Source organism: Rattus norvegicus, chromosome 3 (genome assembly GCF_021556685.1).
Source record: "Rattus norvegicus strain SHRSP/BbbUtx chromosome 3, alternate assembly SHRSP_T2T, whole genome shotgun sequence".
NCBI lineage: Eukaryota > Metazoa > Chordata > Mammalia > Rodentia > Muridae > Rattus > Rattus norvegicus.
The window spans coordinates 98,512,993-98,538,506 of record NC_141536.1 but is presented as its reverse complement, the minus strand read 5'-3'; the positions used below and the strand labels follow the sequence as shown (position 1 = coordinate 98,538,506).

The 25,514-nt window shown below is 49.1% G+C and overlaps 3 protein-coding genes across 3 annotated transcripts; 1 reads left to right on the top strand and 2 right to left on the bottom strand.

The window, feature by feature from the left end:
- Positions 1 to 2,029: 2,029 nt before the first annotated feature.
- Nop10 (NOP10 ribonucleoprotein) lies at positions 2,030 to 3,115 on the bottom strand. The gene is made up of 2 exons (NM_001126100.1): positions 2,969 to 3,115; positions 2,030 to 2,740 (listed from the first exon to the last, which is right to left on the bottom strand). Exons 1-2 carry the CDS (start codon positions 3,020 to 3,022, stop codon positions 2,600 to 2,602), a joined length of 195 nt encoding a protein of 64 aa, NP_001119572.1. The 5' UTR covers positions 3,023 to 3,115; the 3' UTR covers positions 2,030 to 2,599.
- Positions 3,116 to 5,667: 2,552 nt separating this feature from the next.
- Positions 5,668 to 16,456, top strand: Nutm1 (NUT midline carcinoma, family member 1). The gene is given in 7 exon segments (NM_001108957.1): positions 5,668 to 5,793; positions 8,172 to 8,877; positions 10,680 to 10,808; positions 12,616 to 12,755; positions 13,193 to 13,467; positions 13,738 to 13,854; positions 14,263 to 16,456. Coding segments are annotated over 7 exon segments (3,357 nt in total). The 5' UTR covers positions 5,668 to 5,777; the 3' UTR covers positions 16,237 to 16,456.
- A 634-nt stretch (positions 16,457 to 17,090) lies between these two features.
- Positions 17,091 to 25,230, bottom strand: Lpcat4 (lysophosphatidylcholine acyltransferase 4). Its single transcript, NM_001106494.1, is given in 14 exon segments — positions 17,091 to 17,704; positions 17,986 to 18,142; positions 18,520 to 18,618; positions 19,778 to 19,910; positions 20,069 to 20,194; positions 20,434 to 20,516; positions 20,602 to 20,656; positions 21,372 to 21,406; positions 21,584 to 21,642; positions 21,893 to 21,953; positions 22,063 to 22,175; positions 22,522 to 22,742; positions 23,081 to 23,223; positions 24,641 to 25,230. Coding segments are annotated over 14 exon segments (1,569 nt in total). The 5' UTR covers positions 24,755 to 25,230; the 3' UTR covers positions 17,091 to 17,534.
- Positions 25,231 to 25,514: the final 284 nt, after the last annotated feature.

Sequence of the window (25,514 nt, the reverse complement as noted above, 5' to 3'; positions counted from 1 at the left end):
AAAAGGAGGAAAAGGAGGGAAGGAGGGAAGGAGGGAAGGAGAGAAGGAGAGAAGGAGAGAAGGAGAAGGAGAAGGAGAAGGAGAAGGAGAAGAAGAAGAAGAAGAAGAAGAAGAAGAAGAAGAAGAAGAAGAAGAAGAAGAAGAAGAAGAAGAAGAAGAAGAAGAAGAAATAAAATTGGGGCTGGAGACACGTCTCAGTGGTTAAGTTTCCAGAGGTCCTGATTGAAATCCCAGCAACCACATGGTGGCTCACAACCATTTGAAATGAGATCTGATGCCCTCTTCTGGTGTGTCTGAAGACAGCTACAGTGTACTTTAATAGCCTGGGAATAAAAGAAAACCTGTTCAAACATTAAGACTGTATTCAGGGCTGGAGAGATGGCTCAGTGGTTAAGAGTACTGACTGTTCTTCCAGAGGTCCTGAGTTCAAGTCCCAGCAACCACACGATGGCTCACAACCATCTGTAACAGGATCTGATGCCCTGTTCTGACTGCTACAGTGTACTTACATATAATAAGTAAATCTTTAAAAAAGAAAAACGAAAAGGCTGTATTCAATCTTTGAGATATTTGACATATCCAAGGCCCTAGATTCTATTCTCATCGGTGAGGGTGGAGGGCAGGGTTAAAAAACAGGTTGGTTGGGCTGGAGAGATGGCTCAGCGGTTAAGAGCACTGACTGCTCTTCCAGAGGCCTTGAGTTCAAATCTCAGCAACCACATGGTGGCTCACAACCATCGGTAATGAGATCTGATGCCCCTTCTGGTGTGTCTGAAGACAGCTACAGTGTACTTATATATAAAAAAATAAATCTTAAAAAAAAAAAAACTGGTTGGTTGGTTGTTTTTTTACACTCTTATTTTTTTAGAGTGTACACATATACATGAATCCTTCTATTTGTGGGTCCCAGGAACTGAACCTAGGTTTGCAGGCTTGTGGCCTAAGCACCTTTGCTGGCCAAAATACTTCTTTTGCTCTTTAGAGACAAAGTGAGATAGGAGTCTCCAGATGTCTTCGAACTCTATATAGCAGAGGATGACTTTCAATTCCTGACCTGCCTTCACTTCCCAAGTGCTGGATTACAGGGTCACTAAACCCAGCCTTCTGCATGGCTTTGTGCATGTTAGAAAGGCACTCGACCTACTATGTTATGTGCAACTTCAGCTCCCTTTCGGTTTTCTGATATAAGGACTAACTACATAGCCCAGGCTGGCCTGGAACTCACAGGGTTCCTATTAACTCAGTCTCTCTATGCTGGGATTAGACATGAGCCATCATGTGCAGCTTGGATTTTTTACATAGCCTTTAATCTCTTGATTAAAACTTCCAATTGTACTTGAAGAAAAGAAATCCAACTCCTCAGGAATCTACTTTCTAAGGCAGTCTTGCTGGTTATTCAAACTAAACAGACTTTACAAAGACAGTTTGCACAATTTTTATTCTCTGACACATGCCTGTCTTTTTACACGTACTTATATATACTACCTAGCTCACCCTTACAGCTCTTCTTGCCTCCACACACTGATAATCAAGCTCCCTAAAGCCATGTGTCAGATGAGATTATCCAGGGGATCTTCTAAGTCCTTGCTAGATTCCTGACAGTTCGCTTTTCTCCATACTGACTATTAATACTTCTAGGTTGAAATCTTTTTATTTTGGTCTGCACAGCTGGTGTCCTATAATAATGCTAACAACGCTAATATTTTATTTATTTTTGCATGCAAAGGACAGAACTGTATCCAATACTGAAAAAAACATGAAGACACACCTCCTACCAGATGTCCTTGACTTAGTTAAGAAACTTCCATGGGCTGGCACACACCTTTAAGGTAGTGCTCAAAGGCAGAGGCAGTTAGACCTGAGACCCAGGGCAGTCAGCTCTACAGAGACTCTGTCTAAAAAGAAAAAGAAAGAGAAAACTCCCAGGGTTGGGCACACTTGTTATCCCAGAACTCAAAAGGTAGTGGTAGGGCTGGAGACAGGGGTGCTCTCCTAAAGAACCAGTCTGTGTTCTATCCCCAGCAGCCACATAAAGGCTGGCTGTCACTCACTGTCTAACTCTAGTCACCAGGGATCTGACTCCCTCTTCTGGCCTTAGTGGTTACCAGGACACATATGCTTAGATATACGTCGGTAAAATACTAATACACACATACATTTTTTATCTTTGAAGAATTCGGAATATATTTTAAAGGGGACACGATTAGACAGTAGAGTATTTTTCCAGTGAATGCTGACCTTTGTAGGAGTCTTTCACAGTCTTTCTTCCTCAACAACCTATCATTGATAGCCCAGCTCTACTGCTACAATGAGGATTTACAAGTGGCCTTGTACCAGCAGCGGTACTATCCTTTCCCCCATCTTTTCTTCCAAAAACACACAAAACGAACTTTCAAGTCATTGTATCTTTAATAACCGGGCAGTAAATCAAAACATGGAAAAAAAGTCGTTCCTTTTACGGGCGATGCCCATCACCACAGACTTTAGTGAGTGAGAGGGGATTCTAAACAGCATGGGAAGGCTTCCAGGCTCACGGAATGAAGTGTTTGGTTGCTGATAATCGGCCGGGGGACGAGTAACACAAGAGATTAACAAGCCCTCAGAGGACAGGTCGCGGTTGCTGGGTCATGAGCACCTTGAAGCGTTTCTTGATGGTGATTCGGTGTCTTGAGTATTTGTCATCTGGGGAGAACCGAGCAGGATGGGCAGAGCAAGTCTGTTGTCCCATGGGGTCAAATTTCTGCTCAAGGAAAAAAAAAAGAGATCTCAGTATATGTGTGGTGTGATAGGAAGGAGACAAGAAACCTGAGTCCAGAAGACACGATGGTCAGACAAGAAACCACTGCCTCTATCTACCACGTTTTGGCTCCGACATGGCTCCACTCACTGGGCTGCGAAGGACGATTCCAACCGCTCCTCTCACCTAAATTTCTCGTCCTTATGATATACAGCTGTTTCCTCTCCTTACCTTTAGAGTATAGACGCGATCGCCCTGCTCGTTGAGGTAATACTGGAGAAACATGACTGTCCCTCAACAGAAAACACACCAATACGTTTACCGCCAGCCGCGTTCGCCCAAAGTGCGCCGCTTCAGTCTTGTGCGCCAACATCCTTCCAGTCTGGACGGAAGTCCCTCCAAGGCATGCTGGGAAATGTAGTCCACTTCTATCATATTCAGGTGACCAGAAGGGGGCATAGTAGAGCAAGTCTTGCTTGGCCTTGGGATCCTACTAGCAGCAACCATGCAAAGTTATTAAGATCCATGGAATCGCCCACTGTGTGCCAGGCATTGCCAGGGATTAGGGAGTAGGGATGAATGTGGGTTAAATGTTGATGCATCATTCATTGTTGATAGCAGTCCTATCTTTAATTTCAAATTGCGTACCCAGTTCAGAGGCACTAGTTTTCTGGTTCCTGGAGAAACAACGGCTCCAAGATTCTCAACACCCTATATCCTAAAGAAGTTAAGATTTTTTTTTTTGACCCTTACATCCGGTTTCCCGCCCTATTTCAAAGTATTGGCGGCAAAGAGTGCATGATGGGTATTCGATATTATGCAAAGTGAAAAGAACGTAAAGGTTTTCTTATGAACTGGTGGATTTTGTTTTAGAGGTCGAACCAAGATTCAAACTCGGAACCCAACCACAAATTCAGCTCTTTCTTTTATGGTGAGTAGCGGATAATAGCAAAATAAGGTGCCCGGTCTCGGAGTATTTCCAGTTTTTAAAAGACTAAAAAGTCTCATAAGGGTCTAGTTTAAAGAATTAAAAACTAAAACCAAGATATCGCAAAATGATCATCGCAGCACTATTGATAGGGGCAAAAATATAGTAGCATACTAAATTTGTAGCCAGAAAAACCGTAAAGTTGTTTTTTTTTTTTTAAGTAATGAATATAGACGGTTTGCCTGCAGTTGCATGAGATTCATTAAAAAAAAACAAAAAAACAAACAAACAAAAAAAAAAAAAAACAGGGAGCTTAACTGGTGCTCCCAGAAGTCTGGAGGCTGAAGGACCCTTAACATCCAAGAGGTCCAAGAGACCCTGTCTTAAACCGAGAAACAAACAAAATGGTGTGTGTGTGTGTGTGTGTGTGTGTGTTTGAGTGTGTGTGTGTGTGTGTTTGAGTGTGTGTGTGTGTGTGGTCGATATTTTGCAGGGGGTGGGAATGTACAACAAACAGTTAATATTGGTATCTTTTGCATAGCCTGGGTTTTTGTTTAGGTTTTGATGTTATTGTTGTCGACTGTTTTCTCTCTCTCTCTCTCTCTCTCTCTCTCTCTCTCTCTCTCTCTCTCTCTCTCTCTCACACACACACACACACACACACACACACACACACACACACACTGAATTTTAGTTGTTTTCACCTTCCCATCTGCCTTTCTAAACCTCTTTGGACTCCCCCCTCAAAACTTTTCTTAGTCTGACTTTTGAGTCATGCTAATGTATTAATTTAAAATTTAAAAAGTAATTTAACAAGAAAACTTTATGGTAATCTTAAGGCAGGGGTTGTGCAAGAGACTAAGGTCAGAGAGTCTTAGCTTTCAGCCTAGGCTATATAGCCAGACTGTCTCAAAAATCCAAAAGGAATTGAAGAAGTGGCTCAGTGCTTAAGGATGCTTGACTCTCTTGCAGAGGACCCATTTTAGGTGCCAGCACCCACATGGCAACTCCTAACTGGTTCCAACTCCAGTTCTAGAAGCTCTGACTCCCTCTTCTGGCTTCTGCAGGTTCCAGGCATTAACCCAGCTGCACAGTCATAAATTCAGGCAAACATTCATACACATAAAACAAAACTACATAAACCCTTTAGAAACTATTAAAGATTATTTATTTTTCTTTTTTAAAGGTGAAGGTCTTTAATACCAGTTCTGAGGAGGTCGAGGTGGCCAGATCTTTGTTGAGTTCCTAGCCAGCTAGGGCTGAAGAGTGAGATCCTGTCTCAAAAATAATCAATTAATTAAAATCTTTTTTAATGTAGTAAGTTTTTTCAGCAAGTGGAAAAAAGGCTGTGGCTCCAATGGATTTCAGAACTCTTGTGGCTGGACTGTTTGGGTATTACAGAGAGATTTTTTTTTCAGAGAGTCCCACTTTGTAGCCCAGACTTTTCTCAAACTCTTACTTCCCAAGTCCTAGGATTACAAGTGTCTGTCGGCTTCTCAGGAAGGTGGCGCTCACCCCACAGCAGTTGAACATTCTGGATCATCTGAGATACTTCAATGTCAAGCATTTAGTTTATAGTTTTTAATCTTCAAGTATACAAACTGTGCACTCTGAATTTGGCTCAGAAAATAGAGTCATCAGCGAAGCAAGCCGAAGGTCCACACCATTCAGTTATTAATGGTAATCCAGTTTCAGAACTGGAGAAAGGGCAGGGCTCGGGATTAGATTGTATCGTTGAAGAATAGAAGAGTAAGAAGCCAACAGTGAAAACTGCAGTGTAATGCTGGGAATCTGAGAGACGATGGACAAACTGTCCTAAGAGAGGACACCCAGCAATCATGCTATCAAATTCACTGAGGGATTTTCTAATTTTTGCTTACTTACTAAAACCCATCGAGTAAAATCTCCCCATTTTCACTACATAATATCCTTTCCCCTCCCCCACTACAGAATGCCTGAGTCCAAGATTCTAATTCTGTTTTGACCCAGTCTTTAGCTTACCTTCCTTGGATATCATCTGTTGGAGCTAGGTCATTGCCTGGATCCTGGACCCAACTGTTTCATTCTGGAGCCATCCAGACCGCCACTGTTGGTGTACCTAAACCCTGGGTTATGGCATCAGATGGATGTAAGACGAGGGGTGCTGGAGTGCGGGGTACCTGGGGTGTCACCTAGGGACAAGTCATAGGTCAACCTATAGGGATTTGAGGAACTAAACCCCACACAGGCATTAGGGAGCCCAGAGAAATAGATCTTTACCATCAAGAATGGGGTAGAGCATCCTTGGAAATGAACCAAAATCTGTCAGAAGTACACACTGAATATTGGGACTGGGAACCAATTACCAGTTTGATTCCCAGGAAGAGGGACCGCTTTAACATGCTTGGGGTGGAAACAGAGGTTTATGTTTTAGTATAAGTGGTGTTGCCATGGTTTCAAGGGAAGAGCCATAATCCGTGTCTTTTGACCTGCTCTAGGACTTCACCATGGGAAGAAGGCAGGGCCAACTCTCTTGATCACTCCAGGAAGGGTGGAGCAGTGGGATTGGGCCAGGCCAATTAATTAGCCTTTCTCAGAAAGCTAAAACTCAGTGGGGTTATTCATTTATGAGCCCGTGAACAGGGCTAGAAATTTTGTAAAAGTTTTTGTTCCCAGAGCGTGATGACTCCTCCTAGCCCCAAGGGTGCTACTTGTCAGTTCAAGCACCAGGCTTTTTTTCTCTTTGTTTTTTCTTTCATTGTAATTTATTATGCATCTGTCTGGAAGTTGGGAAGTCTAGGTTAAGTTTCCATCTAATTAGTGTTCTGGAGAGGGTCTTCCATAGACTTCCGTTTCTGAGCACGTGTGTTCTCTCTGTCTCAGCATTCTGTGAGCCAAATCTGCAGCATCCATTTTACTTTTTAGTTTGAGGCAAGGTCTCGCTAAGTTTCTCAGTCTGCCTTTGGACTCCCTCTGTAACCTAGGCTGACTTTGAACTTGTGATCGTCATCCAGAGTGGTTGTATTTATAGACCTGCATTTTTTTTAGAGGAAAGTTTTTTTTTTTAAGATTTATTTTTTAATTTCATGTATGCAGCTACACTGTCGCTGTCTTCAGACACACCAGAAGAAGGCATTGGATGCCCATTACAGATGGTTGTGAGCCACTATGTGGTTGCTGGGAACTGAACTCAGGAACTCTGGAAGAGCAGTCAGTGCTCTTAACTTCTGAGCCATCTCTCCAGCCCCCTGCATTTATTTTTTTAAGTAACTGTATTAATTATTTTGTTTGTTTAGAGGTAGTCTTTCTTGCTTTTCAGATAGAGGAGATAGGCCATCTCAGCGACAGACAGTGAGATGCTCGGTTTTCCTACCTATTGTGGAGCTCAGACCTTAGGAATAGTTTCACTGTGTTCAGAACTTGCTGGTATTAGTCCGATTCTATTTCATATCTCCTTTATGGTTAGTAAGTGGAAGCTGAGTGGTACTGGTTTGTCAGTGGCATACTTTTTTTCTTTTTTTTTAAGAAAAAAGGAGGAAGTATTGAATGAAATTAGGCCAGTTTGTCTCTGTTTTTATCATTAAAAGTCATGCAGGACACGGGCAGGCCTTTTTAATGAAGGGTGCTTATCATCCCCCTCTGCCTGACCAGTGTCCACATAGCTGGTCCCTAGCAGGAGCTAGGTTTCTTTAGGTTTCTTTCTTCCTTAGCTCCAGCCCAGCGCTTCTTTGTGATCCCTAAACTTTTACTATTAAGAAGCAGGTCCACAGAAAGTCTGTGCTGCCAAATTTCAACTCATCCATGGTTGAAACTGAAAGTACTGGAAATCTCCCTCCCTCCAAGGTTCTTCTGTCTCTCCACAGTGACATTTCGGGGAAACAAGAATCTAGGCTGACCTTTTTCTGTCCTGGAAATTGTGCTTCTGTGGCTAGTGACAGGAGCCATAAAGCGGTTGGGATCAGGTGGCTTCCCTGTCCTGTGGAGTAGGTAGAGTTAGTAGAGGTCCATGCATTTCGAGTGGGACTGTTTTTGGAGAAATGAGCTTCATGAGTCCTGGGGTCATTGAGCCTGTTCATAAACTGCATCTTCTGTTATTTGAGGAGATTATTAGGAGAAAGCGGTACAGGAAAAGGAGGAGAGGGATGGGCCAGTGTTTGTGAAACCACCTCCTTCTCGGGGGTCTCATGAGTGCTTCTCAAGAGCCAGGAATTTCGCCTGCACTCGGCATGCTTGCAGACTGCTTTTCCTATTTCTCATCTTCTTGATCTGCCTATGGAACTGGCAGGGAAGGTCTTCGGGAGTGTTATGAGAGACGCTCTTACAGGCAGGGATGGTGTCTCTTTGAAAGGGAGCAACTTCTCTAGCCTACTAGCTCAGGGGTAAAGGACTACTTGAGAGGCAATTGCAAATATACCCATCCATGTCCCTTCCTTCACATGTTGAGTCATTGCTCTAACCCCCTAGGGACTTAAAGGAAGTCAAATGGCCTAACTTCTTCCTACTCCCTTCTCTTCTTTGTCTCAACAGCCTCTCCATTACCAGGACCAGATATGGCCATGAAACCTGGTACTGGCCTGTCCCCTTTCAGTACACTTCCCTTTGCCCCACCTCCTCCCATTCCACCAGACCAATCCCTCTGGGAGCCATCACCACAGCCCCCTATACCGCCTGTCTTCTCTCCAGGCAATCCTCTGCTCCTTTCTGCTTTCCCCAGCCCATTGTTGGTGACAGGAGAAGGAGGCCCTGGCCCCAGTGTGGCTGGAACTGGCCAGGTCATTGTCAAAGTCAAGACAGATGTGGGGCCAGCTGAGTCCTCTCAAACTCAGAACCTTATAGTTACTCAGACGGCCCTAAACTGGATTCACTCAGGTGCTCCCTGTGGGAGCCAGGAGGGGCCTCCTCCTCGATATGTGACAGCCTCTAATGTGAAGACCATCCTGCCTGCCGTGGCTGTTGGAGTGAGCCAGGAGGGCCCTGCAGGACTTCCCCTGCAGGTACTACCACCAGCTGCCCAGCTGGCTCCCATTGTGCCCCTGGAAAAGCCCTGGCCAGGAACACAAGCAACAACCATGGAAGGAGGTCCTGTGGCTGTTCGGAAGCCCTCTCAAGGTGATCTTGCCTATGCTTCCAAGGGCGTTTATGAGAACTATCGTCGCTGGCAGCGCTACAAAGTCTTGGCCCGGACTCACCTATCCCAGAGTCCTGATGCAGAAGCTCTTTCCTGCTTTCTTATGTAAGTGGGGGTGGGGGTGGGATATCCAAGGTTGACTTTTTTTTCCTAGGGCTTTTAGAGAGAACTCTAGGGTAGATGCAGTAGTTTTGGCTCCTCCAGAATTTTTTTTTTTAAAGATTTATTTATTTATTTTATGTGAGTACACTGTCACTCCCTTCAGACACACCAGAAGAGGGCGTCAGATCCCATTAGAGATGGTTGTGAGCCAGCATGTGGTTGCTAGGAATTGAACTCAGAATTGTTGAAGGCAGTTGTGAGAGTGAGAAGACACTGTTCAGAGAATGAAAAACAGTGCTACGTTCTTCCCGGCTTATAAGAAGTGTTCAGGTACCGTTTCTCAAAGAATGCCTACAACTTTGTGAAGTCAGGCAAGCATTTTATGGTAATCCTGAGAAGAATGAGAGACTTCCTGTCATAAAACAGGAAGCAGAAATTGGCATGTAGGTCCCTGACTCCAAAAGTCAGGGCCCTGCCTGCCTGCCCTCTGACACTGAGATGAGGTGGGCTGGGCCCTGACTCGTTCCTGTGGGAATGAGGAAGATGGCATTGGGTCGGGCAAAGACCTTAGTGTGTGTGAACTCTGTCTGCTCAGGAGTCAAGGAGAAACGGGGAGAGGGGAGGCACAGCTGGCTCCATATATACTAGGTGTGTGATCCAGAGCAGGACATTTAACACCTTTGCCCTGAGGCTCCTCATCACAAAAGGGGGTAATTATACCTATCTCCAAGGGTTGATCAGAAGATTAATGGTGCTTGGCAAAGTGCCTGGCATAGAAAATGAATCATTCAAATGGTCATTCTTTTATTAATACTATAAAAAGGCAACCTGAAAGAGGAAGGGAGCCCACAAAAGGCCAAAGTATCCCTCCTTTAGGTTATGTGCATGTTTAGCCACGATGCCTGGAGTTACAGGCTGTGTTTTTTTGTTTACATATTAGTTATTAGTCCTCTTGGAAATTTTCTCTACTTCCCAAGCAGACTGGGTAGCTCTCAGCTGAGACACCCCATCCCCATACCTCTCCAGACTTTGAAAACAAATGCATCCTCCCTTCCGGTGGCTGGGAGAGCTTCTTTGTTCCTAAAGTCCTCCATAAACACCACCTTACTGAGTTCCTGGTTTCTTGAGATGGTTCTTGAGTTCTCTTTGAAGACCTGGTGACACAATTTTTAAATCTGGAACCAGTATGAGCTCTCGTGGTTTGCATACGGCTCATCCTCCTCTGCACAATTCCATGCCGTGGACAGGATCTTCTGCTGGGCATGATCAAGACTTATAGCAGCCATCCGGGAAGCTGATTCAATGCTCAGTTCTGGGATCCTGGCTTCTAAATCCCATGGTTATAGCAAGCTTTCCTGGGTGGTTCGGATACTCAGTAATGTTTAAGGACTTAAAGAGAAGCCAGGCAGGCTAAAATGAAGTCCTTGCTTTAGTCTGCACACTCGATTTCCACTGGAGCTTTCCAGAAGTAATGGTCCAATATCCTATTTGAAAATTCATGATGGTGGGGTTGGGGATTTAGCTCAGTGGTAGAGCGCTTGCCTAGCGAACGCAAGGCCCAGGGTTCGGTCCCCAGCTCCGGGGGAAAAAAAAAAAAGAAAGAAAAAGAAAATCCATGATGGCATTCTGGGGAGATTTGCACCTCTCAGTGGGAAGGGCGGCAAGAGTGAGGGGAGGCTCTGGAGATCTTATTAAAATGGGACATCCTAGATTTGGTGAGAGACGGGGCTATGGACTGAGGTGGGGGCATCAGAACAGGTGCAGGGCACACTTTTACAATGTGTCTGACCTAATGGGGGTTTTAGCCCAGTGCTTCGTTCCCTGGCCCGGCTGAAGCCTACTATGACCTTGGAGGAGGGACTGCCGAGGGCTCTGCAGGAATGGGAGCGTACCAGCAACTTTGACCGGATGATCTTTTATGAGATGGCAGAGAAGTGAGTTTGATGAACCCTCATTCACCCTGCAGGGGTTGGGGAGTGGTCGAATGTAGGGGTAGCAGAGACAGGCAGGTGTATGTGTGTGTATGTTGGGGGAGGGAGGAGGGTAATCGTAGCTTCAGCAAGATGGCTCAGTGGGTACCACAAGCCTGTACCTGGGTTTGATCTTCAGGATTCACATGGAGGAAGAAGGGGCTCCTAGAAGCTGTTCTCTGAGGTCTACACATGCACATTGTACGCATCCGTGTGTACACATACATACGTACATACAGACATACAAATAAGTGGAATAAACTTTGAAGTAGAATAGTGTAACAGGAGGAGGGCTGTAGGCCAGATGAGGGTCTCCTGGACCCATCTTGCTTCTACCACCTAAGCTGTCTGTTCTTGAAAGCTCCCCTGCCTCCAGGTCTTGGATCTATATATGGCTTTCATATTGAAGGTGTTAGCATAGGTTTGAACCCAGGGCCTCTAAAAACCCCTCACTGAGAGAACCTTACCATGAAGGCTTTTTGGCTCACTGGACAGCAAGTGGCTAATGATCTGGAACTTGACAAGCACTTTTCCTTTCATGGTTTCTTTTGCTTTTGTTTTTAAAAATAGCACAGAAAACTCGTTTTCCCCCATTTCCAGGGAGGGACCAACTCTGGAAGAGGTTGGCCAGAAGAAACAGGGTACTGGATACCCAGAGTGGTCTCCTGACTCTTCATTCCCCATTTCTACAGCACAGCCATGTCCAAACACAGGAAATTTGGCTGGCTGTGATGTTGTGGGTCATCACGCATGGCCCTAAGGCTGTCGTGGGAGTATCATTGGAGGCCAGGAGTTCAAAGCCAGCCTGGCAACATAGTGAGAATCCTTATCACAGTAACTGAGGAAAGAAGCATTTCCTCCAAATGTATCTTTTTTTTTTCTCCCCCTGAATCTGAACCCTCAGCTTCCTAGGTTTACCCTTGAGGACCTGTTCTAGCCTTTGCACTCTGGTGGGCTCTGCTTCAGAAATTCTGCCATCATTTTCAGTTGTAGAAAGGGACAGATGAGGCCATCAGGAGCAACCCTTTAGAGTGTACCTCTAGGTTACACGGGCCAGTTACATGAAGTAGTAATTAATTAGTCAGGGCACTGGGTGAGGTTGATATGGCACAGAAGAGGGTATGCTGTACATCACCAGTTTCTTTAGTTAGCTTCCTGAGTAACCACCGAAGGTGAAGAGACAATAGAATAGCATTTTCCAGAACTGTCATTAGGCTACAACCTACCCGTGAGCAGCTTCCCCTGGCCGTCCCAACTTCAACAGGATTTAGCCAAAATGAGGGTGCATGGTTTCCTGGCCATGTGCGGATGCTGCCTGGTGTCTGTGTTACTGATGGGATGGATTCTCCTTCTCACCACAGTCTGTATGCTTTTTATTTAAATGCTAATAATTTTATGTGCACTGGTATTTTGCCTGCGTGTATGTCTGTGTGACAGATTTTAGAGTTACAGACAACTGGGAGCTGCCATGGGGGGTGCAGGGATTTGAAGCACTGAGCCATCTCTCTAGCCCTGCCCGTTCCTTCTTTTATTTATTTTTTATTTTTTTATTTTTTATTTTTTTCTTTATTAACTTGAGTATTTCTTATTTACATTTCGATTGTTATTCCCCTTCCTGGTTTCCGGGCCAACATCCTCCTAACCCCTCCCCCTCCCCTTCCATATGGGTGTTCCCCTCCCCATCCTCCCCCCAGTACCGCCCTCCCCCCAACAATCATGTTCACTGGGGGTTCAGTCTTAGCACTGCCTGTTCCTTCTTTACCCTCTGCAGGTTCATGGAGTTTGAGGCTGAGGAGGAAACACAGATACAGAATGCACAGTTGATGAATGGCTCCCCGGGTCTGTCCCCTATAGCTCCTTTGAAACTTGATCCTCCAGGGCCCATGGTCCCTGAGTCTTGCCAGCAGCCAGGTAAGGCTACTCACAAAGCAGATGAGGATTAGGAAAGGCCCTATTTTTGCTGCGGTCTTTCCTGGAAGTGGCACTGCATAAGCCAAACAATGCCCCACAGGGAACTGGGGTCTTGGCTCCTTTTGTTTGGATTAGCCACGACCTTGGCCACGTACACTAACTACTCTCTCACCTAGGTGGTGCATGAGCCCTATGTTTTATCAGCCTAAGACATGGGGTTGATCAGGTGGTTTCTTGGAATGTCAAAGTGTGTGGATTTAGCCTTTAGAAAGATTTCTAACAGTGTTCTTTCTCATACCCTCCAACTTTTATGTTTTCTCCCCCAAAAGCTTGATCCTATTCTGGAACCATTTCCTGAACCCAAATTTCTTCTCTTCCAAGTATCACTGGGAAGTAGATACCAAAGCATCTTTCCCACTCTCTATCCCTGCCCTCAGTGTACATTCCAAAGAAGGCAGCCTCTAAGACACGGGCTCCCCGTCGGCGGCAACGCAAACCCCAAAGGCCTCCAGTTCCTGAGGCACCCAAAGAGATCCCACCTGAAGCCGTGCAAGAATATATTGACATCATGGACGGGTTGATGGGGAACAATGTGGACACTGGGAAGACAGAGGAGGAAGAGGGGCAGCAGGAAGATGCAGGGATGTATCCCGATCCAAGTCTTCTGAGCTACATTGATGAACTATGTTCTCAGGAGGTCTTTGTCTCCAAGGTGAGCTAGGTCTACATGGCTAATTTCTAATAAATATTTAGGGACTCAGCACTAGGGGGCATCAGCTCTCTGGGGTTCTGCATATGGCAGAAGCCTCCATTCTACAATCTGGAAATAGGTATACATGTGGCTGATGGTAAGGACCACCACCAATTTCTATAGCACACACCAGGGTGAAAGTGGAAGCATGGGTCTCATAGCTTTGTCTCTAGAGCATCTGGGTTTACAAAGTACTTCTCAGTGAGATTTACACCACTCTCTGTTCCCCAGGTGGAGGCGGTCATTCACCCTCAATTTCTGGCAGATCTGCTGTCCCCAGAAGAGCAGAGAGATCCTTTGGCTTTAATTGAGGAGCTAGAGCAAGAAGAAGGACTTACTCTTGCCCAGGTAAAGTTGGGAGGCAGAGAACGCCAGGCAAAGGAGCTTGGCTGATTTTGTATAACCCTTTGGTATCCTCAGAGTGTTTTTAGAGGATTTAGGGTTGGGCTCTGGGTCATATGAGGGCACAGAAATCAGCATTTGAATAACACAAGGACAATCTTCACACAGTGCACGGAAGTGTTATGCCTTCAGTCTAGAACAAGTAGGTAGGGGATTATGTGAACAGTTTACAGATGAGGAGAGGCTCACAGCAGAGGCAGGAAGCTCTAAAACAGAAAGAGCTACAGTATCTATCTTTGATACCCTCACTTAAAACACTTGCTTTTCTCCCCACACTATCTACCATCTCCTATCACCCACTCAGCCACCTCTTCTAACCATGTATAGAACTGGCATTTGTCCATTCCCTTCCAGCTGGTCCAAAAACGACTCCTGGCCCTGGAGGAGGAAGATGCACAGGCGCCTCCGAGTTGCAGCGGAGCTCAGTCAGACTCGAGTCCTTCTGTTTCTGATGAGGATGAAGATGGGGGTCAAAGGCGTCGACCCTCGCCTGGGCTTCAGGGGGCTGCGGGTATTGTTCGCATTGGAAAATCTGCTTCTCCAGGCAAGCAGGCAAGGGAAATGCATGGTGGGCAGGAACAAACACTAGGTGGTCCAAGGGGGGTTCACAAGGATGGAAATAGTCTGCCATCCCCTAGCAGCTGGGACCTGCAGCTAGAGCACACAGCTTCCCAGGGAATGCAAGTACCCTTGGGTATGGAGAGAAAAGGCTCTGGGAAGGCTATAAAACAGCTACCTGCAACTCAGGATGGCCACCCAGGAGGTACAGGGTCATCTGGGCACTACCCAGTAGCAGACAGGAATCCAGAGGTTATACCTTTTTGTTGGCAAGAGGATCTCCAACACGTGAGAGCCTCCAATTTGGATGTTGGACATATAGAGCCAGTTCCTCTGCAGGGACTTGGGTTAGAAAAACAGGCTTTGGTGTTGCAGATAGGACAGCAGATTGGGGGAGCTGGGATGCTTACTAAAGGAAGAGAACAACCTTCAGTGGTTCCCCAGAAGGGCTCTTCAAGAGCCATGTGGGGAGATGACAGAGGTCCTGATGTGGTTCAGAGTTACGGTCAGAACCATTCCCCTGGAGCAGCTGGCAACCTAGACGTGGTTTCTCTCACCCCAGGACTGTGGCTGAGCAGTGACATGGAGGCTGTAGGCTTAGAGTTTCCCTTACAAATCGAAAATGTTACAGAAAGCATCCGGGATGAAGCATTTAAAAGGGAGGACCAGGCCCCAGGTTCTAGAAACAGTGCCTCTCCAGGTACTAGGAAAAACAAAGTGCCCAAGGATGTGGGAAAGAGCATGATTCCCTGTGGAGGCACAGATAAAACAACTGTCCCAGAAATGAGAAAGTCCTGCAGCTTGCCGGGACCTTTGATGGCCAGTGGTCCAGGTTTGAGGTCCAAAGAAAAGCAAGAGCGGAGCCCTGAAGCCACACAGAATCCCAGTGACCTGTGGGCTGAGGCTTGCTCCCCACTGCTGCAAACACCTGACCCTTCCACACTGGGGTCCTCCAAAGACACCCTGGTACCCACGTGCCAAGGCACTCTTCTCATTGTTGGGACCCAGGATGCCTCCTCTTTCCCCGAGGCTAGCCAAAAGGCAGACAGCAGGGGTAATCTACTTTTTCCTCTGTTGGAAAACATAGAACAGGTCAAATTACTAGATGTTAGAAATGACAGTGGCCCCCAACCAGGGGTCTGCAAGGACTCCTGCTCATCAAATTTTAATTCTTTTAACCCCCAAGGAGAGTGCAGGGAAGACACTGTTTCCTCCAAACCCACTGACCTTGTTCCTTTACAAGGCAACCGGGAGTCTTATACACATGAGACAACCAAATCGACATCTGGCCAGGGCCAGGGCAGAACTTCCCCAAGGTGGGGAACCAGGGAGGCTTTGGTTCTGAGAGAAATCCCTGTTAGAGAAACATGCACCTCAGCCGATACAGCCAAAGGAAGTGAGACAGAGAAGGAGGAAGATGAAGAACTCTCCAACTTCTCCTACCTTTTGGCTTCAAAACTTAACCTCTCTTCAGGAGGGCTTCCCCTTAGTACTCGTCATGCCCCTAGAGGTCAGGGAATCGTGAGAACATCCCGCCATTCTGCTGAAGTAGATGACCTCGGCCAGCCTTCACCCCCTCCCAAGTCTGGGAAGCAAGCTCTAGTTGGGAGTCCAGCTCCTGTTGTAGAGAGACCAGGGCAAGGAGCTCAGCTTAATTCTGGGCAGAAACCCCTTGCTCTGGGAGTGGCACAGCTCCCACAGCCTCGTAATAAAAGGCGGCGTGACGGTTTTGTCACCAGCAAAAGGAAGAAACGACGTCGTAGCCAGTAGGAAGCAAAGGGCCACCCTGCTCCATCTAGCAGCACCCAAAGGTGGGTGTCCCAGAGTCTGTTTTACTGCTGCTGCTCCCCAGTGGAAAAGCAACCTCAGCCCAGTGCTGCTTTTGTTGTTGTGCTAGAAGTTGGAAAGCCTGGGGCAGGTCAGCCTGGCTATGAAGGCAAAGTTTGGCTTTGGGAAGCTAAATGGAAAAATAAAGATTGTTTTTTGTTGGAAAAGGCTATGTGCTTTTCTGAGTGGGCATCCTGGCTGTGACATACAGCAAAGCATGGTAGCGAAGGTAGTAGGTTGTGTGGACCCACTGACCATGCTGCTAGCCTTCTCTTGGTTCCCTGTAGTATTTAGCCAAGAACCACTTTCATGACCAGACAGATAGGTTCCAAAGCAGGAGTCCCATAAGGTTCACTCCCTCTTCCCAAGACTGAACCTGACATTGACAGCCTATCGTCTGCCTCCTTTAAGTCTACGGGGGCATTGGGGGAATTCTTTCTGTAGGTCAGATTTCCTACATCTAATTTATGTATTTGTGTCAAGACATGTAGCACCTTGGGTGCTAGGACAGTAAGGTCTCGAGCGATGGGGGTGGGGACCTTTGCTTCCTTTATGGGCTGGACAGGAAGGACTTTCATATTCCTCAGCTCGTGCTACTGTAGGGGAAGCACCGTGTGGTTGATGTGACCTGGAGGAAGCTCACTTCCTGACACAGGTCTCTGCCCTGAGTATGGGCGATGGAATAAACTCTCAGTGGGACTGTTAAATATGGAATGGTAGGAAGCTATATTTTCATCTTTAATGAGGCCAGAACGAGAGGGAACGGGCTGAAAAAGAGGCTCATGAAGAAGTCAATTAAGATGTGCATATTTAGTAGGTGGTAACAGGAGGGGCAGATACAAAAATCACTGTATGACTTCCACAGAGTTAACATCCCAGGTCCATTTGTGAATGAGAGAATTCAGGTATGGCCAAGACCAATCTTTATCGAGTTTTTTTGGAAATTCCAATGGAAATCTGGCAACCAACCATTCATCTCTTTCCTTCACAACTAATGATTCCACCCTCGGGACCAAGCTTCAGGCTTTTTTTTTTAAATAGATATATATTTATATTTATATATAAAATAGTCTTTTACAAAAGACCCCACCAAACGGAAAATGAAAATAAACTTAAAAAAAAAAATGACCAAAAGAATCAAACAGGAGCAGAGGTGGGGTTGAGGCATAGGGTAGGCCTCTGGTGCTGTCCTGAGAGCAGGGCTGGGTTTGAGCTGAGGAAAGAGTGGGAGGCTGAGGCGCTCAGTCACCCTTCTGCTTGGGGGCCTGCACGGTCCCGTTGGCCAGGGCAGTGGGGCTGGATGAGGCATTTGGTATCTGGGAGGTGCTTCGAGGCTTGTGTGGGGGGCGTAGGTAGGCGCTGAAAAGCTTGCTGTACAGAGGGTCATGGAGAGAGAAGTTCTGGAATTGACCTGGACGGGAAGAGTAGGAAACGGAAAAATTACACCACCTGAGAATGAGGGGAGGGGGCACCCCGCCCTTCTCTTTCCTCAGAACCTAGCCCCTCTAGTCTGTTCTCCAGTACAGCTTGACATCCCTTTCCTCACCTGCCCAGTCCCCACCCGCCTTGCCTCCTCTCAGAGGTTCTGATCCCTGACATTGGCCGATAGCCCTGTCTCGGCCAGCTCAGTGCTCAGATCGTATCCTGGTGCTGATGGTGCCCCCAGTGCCTGCACAGAAGGCGGTGACTCACAGAGGGAGAGGCCCTGGCTGCATCCAGACCGGCACAGCTCGGCATGCAAAGTCATGGCAGCAGGGCGTGGTGAACCCAGCAACAGGTGCAGGATGGTGCTGAAGCCATCTTTGTACAGCAGACGGTCAGGTTCTTCTGCCTGCTCTTCAGCAAAGAGCTGAGGGGGTGGGAAGACAGAGACGGAGACAGAGAGATACCCCTCAGGTTCTCTCCTTCAGACAGGGCCTCACATTACCCAGGAAGCCGACCTGATGCGCTCCTCTATTTCCAAGAGTGCTGCATGTAAACCTTCTTGGATTTCTAGTACCTGCTCTTTCAGGGCAAGTGGAAAACACCTTGTTTCTGCCTTCTCCTTCCCAGGTAGGCCTGGGTGGGAGATTTTGGACACGGGCAGTTTTAAGTAATGTGGCACTGGGGAGGGCCCTGAGCTTGTTTTATTAAGTGCTAACTGGAGCAGTATGACACACTGCCCTCCTGGGATGGAGCTGTGGGGTGACGCATCTCAGCAGCTCTCCCACGGTCCCTCAAAGGTACCTCAAAGGCCAGGCGAGTCAGCTCCTCCAGGCTCCTGCCCCCATCCAGGGCTGCTAGTGCCAGGGCCACATTCCGAAAGTCCACCAAACCCTTGGCATCCTGGAGGGTGAAAAATCAGAGCAATGTGGGGACAGGACATCGTCCTCCTGCACTCTGAGCTCAGGCTTCTGTTCAGTAGGCTTAGAAATGATGCCTGTGACCATTCTGCTCAGCACTGACCAGCACACTCCCCAGGACTCCTCTGACTTCTCAGACCATACACTCCTTCCACTATCACTTACTGCCATAAGCCATGTGGTGACCAAGCCATGGGGTGACCAAGCCCTCCCACAGAGCTCTAGGAATGTCAGGGGACCCTCCATTCTGATACACCACAAGGGAGCAATCCTGGTTTCCAACCCAGACAAACTGGTTTTCCTTTGACTCAGCCCATGTGGGAGAACTGGTCCAGACTGGGGGCCACTGGCCTAACTTTTATTTTTTTAATATTAAAAATCTAAGCAGGATAGATGCCATGTCTATAGGGGACAAGATGGGGATGGTCTTCCTCAATTGAAGAAATCCACACCGCTCAAAACTTAAAAATTTTAATTACTTTAAAACTTTTAGAAGGGTCTAACTGTATCATCTAGGCTGGCCTTAAACTTATGATCCGTTCTTTGCCTTGTTCCCCTGAATGTTGAGACCCATAGCCTGTGTCTTATTAGCACAGAAAGGGCCCTGTGAATGGTATAAAGAGTACCTGTCTAGTATAAAAAGCCGAGTATATTCCTAATACAGACAAAACAATAACTAGAGTTATAATTTGATAGGATACTTAGGTCTATTTCTGGAAATAGTTCGCTAAAAATAATCATTAGGACGTTTGCATATGCTTGGCCCAGGAGTGGCACTATTAGAAGGTGTGGCCTTGTTGGAGGAAGTGTGTCACTGTGGGGGTGGGCTTGGAGACCCTCCTCCTAGTTGCCTGAGGATGCTCAGTCTGTTCCTGGCATCCTTTGGTGAAGACGTAGAACTCAGCTCCTCCTGCACCATGCCTGCCTGGATGCTGCCATGTTCCTGCCTTGATGATAATGGGACTGAATCTCTGAACTGTAAGCCAGCCCCAGTTAAGTGTTGTCCTTTATAAGACTTGCATTGGTCACGGTGTCTGTTCACAGCAGTAAAACCCTAACGAAGACAGACACCATCCCTGAATCTTGAGCTCCTTGGCTTGGATGGCAAGCCGTCCGTTTTGCCCTGGGTTCTAGCTCATTACCTGCTGGAAGTAGCTGAAGGCACCAGCCACTGTCTGGGGATCCGAGAGCTGGAGCTGCTGGGCAAATGCCTCTTGGCTGATCATTCGACTCCGGCCTGGCTCTGCCCCCATGTCCACAAAGCCAGGGGACAGCCTACAACGGAAGCGTTGACAGCAGGGTTGAGTCACTTTCTTTCTGGATATGCACAACCCCAGCACCAGGTTCTCAGCATGCCCAGGCTCAGCTGCTGTCCCCTGAACCCTGTCCTGAGGACTGAATGCAGCACTGCCCTCACCTTCAAGGTAACTTACCCGGCCTTCTGTAGCACCTTTCCCAGCTCCCAGAGCTGCGGTTCCAGCGCTACCTTCAGCTGGCCCACCACGATCACAGGTAAGCTCCCTACGAACTCACACTCAGTAGCCGGAATGCCCAGGGCCCTTGAGGACAAAGGAGGACGGCGATCAGGAGGTGGCAGGAGACGTTAGACTCTGCTAGACTGGCATAGGCAGCTCCCTTTATCTTCTTCTCTCCTCAGTCTCGGCTGTCTCTCAGTCCTGCCCCGCTATCCCTTACCTTTGCCTCAAAGCCTCCTGCACCTCCTTGTGGTTCCTCTGCTCAGCAGAACTGCTCCAGGAAATACTTCGTGGAATAGCAGGAAATAACTTTTAATACTCACTGTGCCATGACTCGCTGGACGTTGTTGGCATAAAGGGTGGGGTCCTTACTCTCCTCTGGGCTGGGCTGATAGACGGGGAGGAACTGAAACACAGACGCAGCTCTCGTTGGGGCCTGAAAGCACGCACGGTTACTACTCTTCCCATTCCACTGAGGAGGGAGTTCATACCTCTACATCCACGATGCTGCAGGGCTGAGAGGCTGTGAGCCAGAGGACTTTGAGTCTAAGAGAGGAGAGATGGGTGTTTATCACTGTTCAACTATGAGCTGCCTCCCATAGCTAAACAAGGCAGTGGGACGTCCTCTCAGTGATACGAAAAATGGGACCCCTAGCTCTAGTTAGTTAGGAGGCTGTGAGAAGGACCAGGAAGGTGATAGGCAGGTCAAAAACTGCAGGAAACACACCAGGGAGGAAGAGCGGCAGGCAAGGAGAAGTCTGGGTACTGAGGCAAAGAGAAGACGTATTCCTAGTGGTATGGGTTCTCTAGAAGGGACCACAGAGTTGAGAACCACCTCCAACTCCCCAACCCCCTCCAAACCCACAAACAAGAAGCAGAGGACAGTAAATACGGAACTGTAATTACAGCAGGAGTGTCTTAGGTGGGAGGCTTAGAAACAGTGCCAAGTAATACGGAGAGGTCAGAGGGCAATCTCCTCCAGAGTTCTCTAACTCTCATGGTAGGTCATTTTATCTCTTTTAGGAACTGCACCAGAAATGCTCTGGTGGACCTGAACCCCCAACCCTTAACCCCCTAACACTAGAACTCACACTCCAGGGACACCCCACCCCCCGGCCCCCCACCCTTACCCCTCTCTAACACTAGAACTCACATGCCAGGGCCCCCCCTGATCCCCCACCCTTACCCCTCTAACACTAGAACTCACATGCCAGGGCCCCCCCTGACCCCCCACCCTTACCCCTCTAACACTAGCACTCACACGCCAGGGCCCCTCCACGCCCAGCTGGTGGTGTCCTATGGGAAAAGCAGAAGGAGGGGCGGAATGTTACTCCTCTTTCTGGAAACCGGCCAATCTCCTTTAGCAGACTCCAACCTCACCTCACCCTTCACCCCAGATGCAGTGTCCACTCATGGCCACTTAAGAGGGATTCATGCTCCCCGCTGCCACCCTCTCCTCCCACCGAGACTCACCAGACTGTTGGGGTATCGGATGAGGACAGGCTGCACGGGCACCCCAGCGATGAAGGCTCCTAAATCCCGTTTCCACCCGCATCCCCCAAGGCAGAAGTTAGTACACGGAGGCATGGGGGTCTGAGACAAACCCCAAATGCCATGTGGCTTTGCCCTAAGAATTTCCTCTCTGACTCACCTTGTCAGGGAGGTAGGAGGCTCCCTGTCACTGTTACCCTCCCCTCTACTGTGTGAGTTACCCACCCCCCCACCCCAAAGCTGGAGCTGCTCCTCCCCCGCGGCCTCACCGCCCACTATCCTTTTACTCACCTGGTTTGAACTTCAGCAGAGCCTTCTTGTTGGAACAGGTGCCTTCAGGAAAAAATAGTACCTGGGTGAAAAACAAAACAAAAACAAAAAACCCAAAGCACAGAGTGAAGTGGGGAGGAAAGAGCAACCTTTCGGCATGGGAGGCAGAGCTTCCAAAGATCTTTACCCACCTGAGGCCACTTGCCTCCCGAGGTCGCCCGCCTTCTGACCTCCTCAACCACTCTGCGACGAGAGGCTGGGTCATGCCGGGATACTAGGATGGCTTGATTAAATCGAAGAAGGGCTGGGCCGGGGAAGGTTAAAAGGAGGAGTCACTTGGTTCTGACCCCCTGAGGCACTGACATCTGGCAGCTTCAATTTCCTCAACAGTGTTAGATATTTCGACAATCCATTTATTGCTATAATCTATTCATTGAAGGCTGTCTTTCTAGCACCTTGTCTCTGGCCCCCAGCCCTGAGAGTCTTGAGATCAGTTGACAGAGTGAATGGTGTTCATTTACATTCTTCTGCCAACACACAGGTACCCTGTCCTGACTTTTCTCTCTACACTGGAAGCCAGTGTTTCCGTTTCTGACTTTTTGGGCCCTGGGGTTGCCATCCCTCCCCTATACCTTTTTGAATTCTCTCACCTCCGATGACAGGCACAGAAAGATTCTCAGCTCGGGATACAACCTTGGGCAGGTCACAGGGTAGCAGAACAATTGGGTCAAAGAAAGTTGAGTGGGGGGCAGCAACCAGGACAGGGGCTTCAAGACGAGAGGCCCTTTGACCCCGAACACGGATCCGAAGGAAGCCAAGCAGGAAAAATAGCAGGCGGCTCAGACCAAGAACGCCGTTGTGGCATACAGTCCTGCCGGGGTGAGGCTGGGAGTCAGTGGAGGAGGGGATCTGATTCTTAATCCACCCTGGCCCCAGGAAGCCCGGGAAAGCAGGATACCCCTCTTTCCCCCTCAATACACGTTGGCCATAGAGTTGAAGTAGTCTGGACATGTCACTTAGAAATGCCCTAAAGACCACATCTAGGCTTGGCTGATAGCTCATGTAACGATTCCAGACCCTGGTGTGTGTGTGTGTGTGTGTGTGTGTGTGTGTGTGTGTGTGTGTTGGGGTTGGGGGGGAGGTTGGGGGTGTGGTGGAGTGGAGCATCTAACGGGTGAGAAATGGTCTCAGCAGTTGGGTCCCACTTACTTCCTCCATCCTGTAATTGGTTCCTGAAGCTGCTCCTCAGTGAGACCTGCTACTTGGAGCCATGCGAAGGGCCAGAGGAGAAAGAGGACAATAAAAGCTAGAAGTACTCGGATTGGGGCCAGCAGTACCCCCAGGAGGCAGAACTGCAGAAGGGCAGGAGAAAATGTCCCTTAGGGCTGGGAAAGGCTTGCTCATTCCACAGCAACCATCTCCTCCAAGGGCTGACCCAGGGGCAAACAGCTAACACCTTGTAGGTGACAGGGTAGAGGCACAGGAATCCCAGTGGGATGAAGATGCTCATGAGGCTGAGAGGACAAAGGATCAATACCACTAGGTGCCTTGTTCTCTCACCTTCGGGTGACCCCCTCCCCCTACAAAGGTTACGGTCCTAAATGCATCTAGTATTTGGAATGGATGCTAAGGTTTAAAGAGTGGGGAGGTGGTGGGTCACGCATTTAATTCCAGCACTCAGGAGGTAGAAACTGGTGGATCTCTGCGAGTTCCAGGCCAGTCTGGTCTATAGAACAAGTTCTAGGACAGCCAGGGCTACACAGAGAAACCTTATGCCCCCCCCCCCCCAACCCCTATCCCAGAAAAGGAAAAAAGAAAAGAGGATTTAATGAGAAAATGCAGGGAAGGTGTCCAGCCCTGTGTTTGATGTAGGTTAGAGACAGTTCTTCCCCCAACATCCCATCCCATTCCATAAATAGCTCCTATGTCAAACAAACCCGGTGCAAGGCTTTCAACACTTTGGGCCCAAGGAGCAGATGGCTGGAAACACAGAGATCCACTTTTCAAGCCTCAGGTCAATCAGTCCCTAGCCTAGTATTGCAGAACTGCAATCCTTAGGTAACATTCAGTCCTATTCCGCAAGGTAAGGGTTGCCAAGTGCCAGGGTGACTCCAGAGGCTTCCTTAGGATTGAGCAGGTAAATAAACCTAGCCTCCGGGGGCCGGCCTCACGGGAGGTGATCACAACAGAAACCTTGGACACTTCCTCCCCACACCTCCTGGCTACCCTAGGGTGGTGCGTCCCTCTACTTCCTGTAGCTAACCCCACTCCCAGCCTCCCAGCCCCCACCAGTAGGTGCTGCAGTGAGGGGGGATGGTGGCGGAAAGAGGAGGTGTTGGAAGGGCACAAGGACGCAGTCTCTGGGTCCAAACCGTTTAAGTCGAAGCCCCGGATCGCTGAGCACGCCCCTGCCCCCACCCTGGGCTTTCCGTAGCCTCCAGCTCCAACCTAGCCCGTCAACCTTCGTAGGATGTAATCCGCATTCCCCAGTGTCCTCCATCTCTCCTATCCTTGGGTCCCCTTCACTCCTCCCTCCTCTCCTACTCGTTTCTTCCTCACTTGAGAGTCTATAGCCTAAGCTCGAGTCCTCACCAAAGCTCCTCGCCTACCCACCCCCAGCCGCCCCCACGTGCGCGCCCCCTAACTCCCTCCCCACAAGCTTCTCATCCGCCTCCTCTGGCATCCCTTTGCCCATCTCAGCCACTGCTCCTAACCACCCAGTCTCCCCATCCCAACCGGTCTTCCACACGTCCCCTGCCCACACCTTACCTTAACCCTCTGGAGGCCGGAGAGGTGTAACTCATGCACGAACGGGTTTGGAGAGGCAGAGGACCCAGAGGTGGGATCGAGGGGGGCCCAGGCCCCAGAACTTCCCTGGCTCATGGTGGGAGAAGGTAGAGCGAGGGCCGCGGCCCCCCGCTCCCGGCCCGGGCCCCGCTCCCGGTCCGGCTCTGCAGAGCAGCACCACTCGTGCGGCAGTGGCAGCGGCAGCGCTCTGGTCCCAGCCCCGCCTGGTGCCGGCCGAGGGGCGGAGAGCGGCGGCGCCGCCCGGGCCGCTCGCGTTGTCAGGGCGCCGGCCGCGGGGCGGGGCTTGCGGCTCTCCGGCGTCCCCGCTCAGTCGCGTTCTCCGCGGCCCCTCGCGCCATTCGGAGTGCGGCGCCCCGAGGACCTGGCTGCCCCTTTCCGAGGGTCTCAGGCTGGGAGCAGGACAGAGAAGTGGGCGCGCAAGCGAGCGCCCTGGTCACCTTCCGGATGCTGCGGCCACCCTGCGAGCGCAGACTGGGTGGAGCCCCGTGTCAAGACAGGTTGCGGAGGCCCGCAGCTGCGGAAGGAGGCTGGGCACCTCTGTTCCCGCCGCTCCTCGGCCCCAATTTCCCCGTCTCCCGGACGGACCACCGCTTTCCTTCCCGGTCGGCGTGCCGCCATAGTGGAGCCCGCGCCCTCTCGCGGCCGTACTGCGCGTCGCAGCTCTCGGCGTCCGCGCGTGCCGGGCTGCGTGGGCCACCGTCACCCGCGCGCGCTCGCATCCCTCGAGGCTTAGCTGGTGTACGCCCCCCAGTTCGGCAAAACCCGGCTGGGGAGAGGTAGTAATCTCAGCTTCTCTATTGATCTTCCTGTTGAATATGGAGGTCACATAAGTTCC

Excerpts from the sequence above, each read along its gene's own strand:
- Nop10 (NM_001126100.1), bottom strand. The coding sequence starts at position 3,022 with ATGTTTCTCCAGTATTACCTCAACGAGCAGGGCGATCGCGTCTATACT. Across the intron at positions 2,741-2,968 it reads ATCGCGTCTATACTCTAAAG|AAATTTGACCCCATGGGACA; the intron begins GTAAGGAGAGGA and ends TTCCTTGAGCAG.